We start from the raw sequence: 6,000 nt of genomic DNA, 5'->3' as shown, positions 1-6,000 counted from the left end.
GTCAGGGTCTTAACCCCTAACCCCCAGCCCGCGCCCAGCAAGCCCCCTCCAGCTTCCTACGGTCTGGCAACCCCAAGCAAGGCCATCCCCAGATGATGCACCGCAGGGACAGACAAGCAAACAGGTGGGCAGGTTAGAGTTTCTGGGAAGACAGTGGCAGAGTCAGGGCCCTGCAGGCAGAATCAAGGTCCTGGGGCAAGGGGAAGCTTCAAAAGGGCAGAGATGATGGGGACGGGTGGATCAGGGCTGTCAGGCTACTATGGGGAGCTAGGGTTTGCCCAGAGGCCACAGAAGAGCCACAAAGGGTTTTTCAAGATTCGGTCTGGTATGTGGAGAGTGGCTTAGTGCTTTCAGGCACTGGCAAGAAGGGTGGGACACAGGGGTAGGGACCAGGGAAAAGAGTGTTTAAGCAGCCATTGATCAGGACAGGGAATAGGGTGGAGGGGTCAGAGAGGATTTCAGAGATCCTGGGAGGACAATCAGACAGCTCTCCAAGGTGAGCAAAGTTGGAGCAGGAGCAGCTTGGTGATAGACCTATCAAAACTGGGGCTTTGAGGAGCCCATAGGGCTCTGGGGACAGATGGTGGGGGTCAACAATGACACAGGTGCTCAGGAAAAGACAGGTCCTGGGATGGGGATTCCGTCCACTCCCTACCCAGGGTAGAAACTGATACCCCCAAAGGGTAGGAAGGCTGAGGGCTGAACTGAATTTGGGGAGGTCCTTAGGTACCTACACTTCTGTCTGGAGTTCTCTATTCTTTGGGGTCCTTGGCCTCCCTTCCTACACCATGCCACACCCTGGGGAGGGAAGACTGGGAGTCACAGGGGACAAAACACCAGTACTTCAGCCTTCTGGGGTTCTTCTCTTTCACAAAAAGCATGTAACTGAGAACTCACCCCAGTTCCACAGCAGGAGCGAGATGGACATGGGGAAATGAAAGGGAGTGGGCTGTGAGGTAAAGAAGCTGGCCACAAGACGCTGCCTACCACTGTGTGACCTTGAGCTAGTCATTTTTCCTCTCTGAGCCTGGGTTGCATCTGTAAACGGGCGGGGGTGAGGGGGTGGGGAGACTGGTCTCCACTTTTCCAGCCATAATCAATGGTCCCAGGGAGAATCTGGGGAAACCAACTTGGTGCTCCCACATGCCCGAGAGTGGGGAACCCTAGGGTCCTGTGTCCTCCTCCTCACTCTCGACCGGGGGTCCCCAGCTCCCAAGACTGGTGGGGGGGATGGTGAGAGTTGCGGGCTGGGGCGCGAATGCAGCATCCTTGCGCTCGTCGCACCGCTATTGGCCAGAGATGATCTCACCGCCTCCCCGCCTGCGCGCGCCTGATTGGCCGGTGCGGGGATGCTGCGCTCCGCTGCCGGCGGGGCCGTCATTCAGGCGGGCTCGGAGCGTGTGTGTGAGCCCCGGGGAGTGCAGGGGTAACGCGGCCGGCGTCCCCCAGGGGGTTCCGGAGCAAAAAGCGCAGAGACCTCCAGTCAGGGTCTTAACCCCTAACCCCCAGCCCGCGCCCAGCAAGCCCCCTCCAGCTTCCTACGGTCTGGCAACCCCAAGCAAGGCCATCCCCAGATGATGCTCCGCAGAGGCGGGGTCCGGGTCCGCCCCTCCACCCCCTTCCGTTTAACCCCTTCACCGCCGCGGCGCGGTCCGGCACTGCCCGGCCGCCTGGGCTGGGAGCCCCGCTCCCCGAGCCTGCCCCAGCCCACCTAGATGGCGGGAGAGTGACGGGCGCTCTGGCCCTAGCCCCGGTACCCGCAGCACCCCTTCAGCTTCCCTCCCCTCACTCAGCCTTCGGACCCCAGCCCAGCGCTCCCGGTACAATGGGGAGCCAGGCTGCCCGGGTCAGCCGCAGGGGCCGGAGCGCTCGCTGGAGTACCGGCAGGACGCCGGGGACCGCAGCTCCCAGGACCCAGTGCCCCAGCTCAGCTCCGCCTGCGGAGGAGGCAGGACCGAAACGGCAGCCCCGCAGCCGCGAGTCCCGGGAGCGGCAGCCGGGACCCTCACCCTGCGGAGCGGCGGGGCGCCCAGAGGTGAGGCTGGGGCGACCCCGCCCCCTCCTGCAGCCCCTGCCCCTGCCCCGCCAGACCCTGCGAGGCGCCACCGGGCTGCGGCTCCCAGACCCCGGGCCCCGGGCCCCGGGCGGAGCGGCCGGGGTCTCAGCCCGGAGCGCCTGGCGGGAGCCAAGCCGCCCCCTCACCTGCACCTGCACGAAGGAGCCGCGGTAGAAGCAGCAGGCTGCGGCCGAAAGGGCACTCCACAGGCTGCACCGCTCGGTCATGGTGGGGCCGGGCGTCCGGGGCCGGGCCGATGTGGGGGGCGGCGGCCGGCGGGGCAGGGGCGCGGGGAGCGACCGGGCTGGGCACCGGCTGCGCGTGCCTCTCGGCGGCGCGATTACCTCATCGCCTTGGCGGGGGAGGAGCGGGGAGGCGGGGCGGGGAGACCCCACCCTCCAGCCGGTCAGGGGAGGGGAGGGGGCCATTGTTCCTCCCTCCGCCCACCCTTCGCTCCCCGCCCCTCGCCCCCCGCGCTCCAGCCCCGCAGGGCTGCCTGGAGCCTGGGGACGCGGGGCAGAAGACCCGCCTAGGGGGGCCATCACGGTGGGGGACGGGGGGCAGCGGGATGAGTTGGGGATGTCTGGGCCCGGGAGTGGAGGGGGTTCCTGACTCCCCCAACTCACCGTACCTACCTTCACTAACCCGGAGCAGGCAAAGACTTTGAATTAAATCATATCTAAAGCTGGAGAAATCCCTGTATGCGTTTGACCAAATCCTTTGTGGCCTCAGGAAATCTCCCAGAGCCCAGGATTTCTCACCTCTGAATGGGAATCAGGGACTCGGGCAGAGAACCTCGGGATGCTGAACTGACAGACTCTGGGGGTATGGAGAGCCAGTAGATGCTTAAGGCACCAACCTGGGTTCAGCTAGCATGCTCTTCTCTTGGAGGTGGGATTCACTCATCTGGAAAACATACCTGTGCTGAGCTCACAGAGCTCTTCTGAGCCTTGCCTGAGTTTGATGCCTGTTAAGTTGATGCGCCTAAAGTAAATGCTCAATAAATGCATGCTATGATTGCCAAGCTTATTGTCTAACAATCTGGACTTTTGTCCTAAGAATAAGGTGTGTGTGTGGGGGTGTCATCACTGACTCTGCATCAGTCAGGCCAAGGGTACAAATCCTTCTGACAGGCTGTGTGACCTTAGGGATGTGAGTCCACCTCTCTACGCCTCAGCTGTTCAATTGTTTTCTTTTCTTTTTTTAAATTTATTTATTTGACAGACAGAATCACAACTAGTCAGAGAGGCAGGCAGAGAGAGAGAAGGAAGCAGGCTCCCTGCTGAGTAGAGATCCCCAACGTGGGGCTCGATCCCAGGAACATGACCTGAGCCGAAGGCAGAGGTTTTAACCCACTGAGCCACCCAGGCGCCCCTGTTCAATTGTTTTCTACAAATACACCTGAAGCTCTGAGCACGGAGCGTGGAATTTTATGGCCTTGGAACTTCAAAACCCTTGACTTGGAATCGAATTGATCACATTGTGGTCTGAGAAACCTGGAGTTCTGAAAGCTAGTACCTCAGAGCAGGAATGGATGGTTGGTAACTAACTAGTGATTCTACCACCATCTGAGGCTTGAAGCTAAAACTAATTTTCTTTTGACTTTGTCCTTTAATTAGTTTCAATGAACAGGTATTATTTCCTTCATAGTATTTTAAAGTACATGTTCAGACCCATAAACTAAAGGAAAAATACAAGTTACTAATCCTCATAAGGATCTTACTACCATCAGTGATGGAGACCTCACTACCTTGCCAGGGATCTGAAAACTGTGTGTCCCCTGTGTCCTACCCACTGGCTTTGGTCCTGGTTCTCCCTGAGGCCTCCATCCCCCTATGGTGTAAGGGCTCCCGATGAAGAGCCAGGGCACAGATTCCAGGAGCAGCTCCAGCTCAGCTTATCGCTACCCTGGGTTACACTTCCTGGGCTTACCCAGCTTGCTTTCTGACCTTGCCCACACCCTTCCCTCTGCCTGGACCACTCTCCTGTCTATCTCTGCTTATCTTTGCCCCTCTTCAGCTTTTCCTTTGGGAACGGGATGTTGGTGAACATTCCTGGTCAAGTGCAATGGCTTGGTCTCAATGTCTCCTCCTCCAGAAAGCCTTCCTTGATCTCCCCCTCCCCATCTCCCAAACTGAAAGTCATCCCCTACCTGCTGAGCTCCAGTGGCTTCCTATCTGAGGCTTCTGATGACAGTGAGGGGCAGATATCTGAGCACTTCCCATGCTGCCTCATGGCCCATCACTTACATGGGGCTTTATAGGTAGTATCTCGGTAATGGAATGTCTCCAGGGTCAGGAGCCAGGCCAGCCAGCTCTAGTCCAGGTCCAGCAACCCTACTTAAGGGCATGGACTCATTGAGCCCATAGCAACCCTAGTTGGGATCAAATAAAATTGGATTGCAATCTCAGTTCTGCCCCGTAGTTGCTGTGTGGCTGTGGGCAACTCACTGTGCATCTCTGGGCCCCAAGTTCCCCATATGTACATGGGTACAGGAAGGCCTTCCCTGCCCAGTGATGAGGGAGGAAATCAAAGACCTCATTCATGTACAGAGCTCAGCACTGTCTCCCCTCCCTGGCTGGCAGCCAGCACAGGGCTCTGCACACAGTAGGCTCATAAGATGTTATGTTACTCTCTTTATCAGCATTGTTTCAAAGCTACTTTCCTACCATTCCCAACGCCCAGGACAAATTAAGCTTTGGTAAATGTGAGCTGGGCGGGCCCCCATTCTCCATGATGAAAACTGAGCCATCTTTTCTGGCTCCCACCTCTCAACACCAGCACAAGCTCAGAGAGTGGGTGGGAATTGGGTCTGAGCAAGGAGACACCCCAGGGCCCAGGGCAGCTGGCAGCTGGGGGGCGGGGAGGGAGGGAGTCTGGTGGTAACAAACAGTGGGGGGTCCTGGGTTTGGGGTCAAGAGAGAATGATGGAAGGCATGGGAAGAAGATCCTTGGGAGTGAAACCAGACCCGAGCGCTGCCCGGACCCTGAGACCCTCTCCTCTTGGGAACAGGTGGTGGGGTATGGCCCCTAACAAGGCTCAGAAAAGAACTCTGCCCTTCAGGGAGCAGGCCCCGAACCATCCGGTGTCCCCTGCTTGGCCCCGCTTACCTTCACATAGTCCCCGCCAGCCTCTGGCTCTCCAGCAACCCTGGGAGAAGAGAAGAGAGGTGAATGTCCCCAGCCTTTCCTGGCCCCCCCCCGGCTGTCAGCACCTGGCCTGAGCATGCCAAGAGAGCTCATCCTGAAGACAGGAGGGGGCGCGGCTGCCGATAACACTCACTGGAATCTGCTGAGAGGGCTGCTGCTCCACTCACCAGCCGTGCAACCCTGGACAAGTCCCCTCGCCTCTCTGAGCCTGGGTTTCCTACCTGGAAGTCGGGGACAATGACAGCCTTGGCCTCATTGGGTTGTTGCAAGGACTCTGGGAGCTGATCGGTGTTACATGCCTAACAACAGGCCCGCTTCCTGAATCATGCTGTCTTCACCCGGCTTCAGGACGCTCAAGGGTTCTTACCCTACTCCACTCCGAATGCTGGTGGTCCTGGGCTGGGGCTCAGCCTCCTGCCCACCCCCCATCTACCCTACACTCTCTGCCCAGTGAAGAAGGGCCCACTCAGCAGCATGCTGAGCTGGTGACTGTTGGCCCTGGTGGAACTGACCCCTTCCACCTTCAGGGGCCGGGCGTGACTATCCTTTCCAGGTGCCAGATTAATACTATCCTTTCTCGTGAGGGGGCTTGACCATAACTGCCATCCCTTCTCTGATGCAGCCTGAAACTGCCCCTTCAACTCCTGCCTGGTAAGCCCAACTGCCTCCTTAGCACCTCCTCTTGGATGTCTGAAGTCCTTGCGACTTGTCACATCTAAAGCAGGAGTTGTCACATCTAAAGCAGGACAGTCGCTACCCGCCCCCCTGCTGCCACGCCCCTGCTCCCCACATCC

General features: G+C 58.8%; 1 protein-coding gene across 4 annotated transcripts in view; it reads right to left on the bottom strand.

Annotated features, from left to right (window-relative positions):
- The window catches only part of SH2D3C (SH2 domain containing 3C), a 29,307-nt gene that overhangs the window by 10,944 nt on the left and 12,363 nt on the right, over window positions 1-6,000 (bottom strand). For 2 of the 4 annotated variants that reach the window (XM_059410741.1, XM_059410744.1), the window contains one exon: window positions 5,168-5,207. In XM_059410741.1, coding sequence (XP_059266724.1) covers window positions 5,168-5,207 — 40 coding nt within the window. Of the gene's footprint in view, window positions 1-2,202; window positions 2,512-5,167; window positions 5,208-6,000 lie in introns of those variants that run through there. The other 2 variants (XM_059410742.1, XM_059410743.1) reach the window with 2 other exon arrangements.

Source organism: Mustela nigripes, chromosome 9 (genome assembly GCF_022355385.1).
Source record: "Mustela nigripes isolate SB6536 chromosome 9, MUSNIG.SB6536, whole genome shotgun sequence".
Lineage (NCBI taxonomy): Eukaryota > Metazoa > Chordata > Mammalia > Carnivora > Mustelidae > Mustela > Mustela nigripes.
This window is presented reverse-complemented; position numbering and strand designations above follow the sequence as displayed.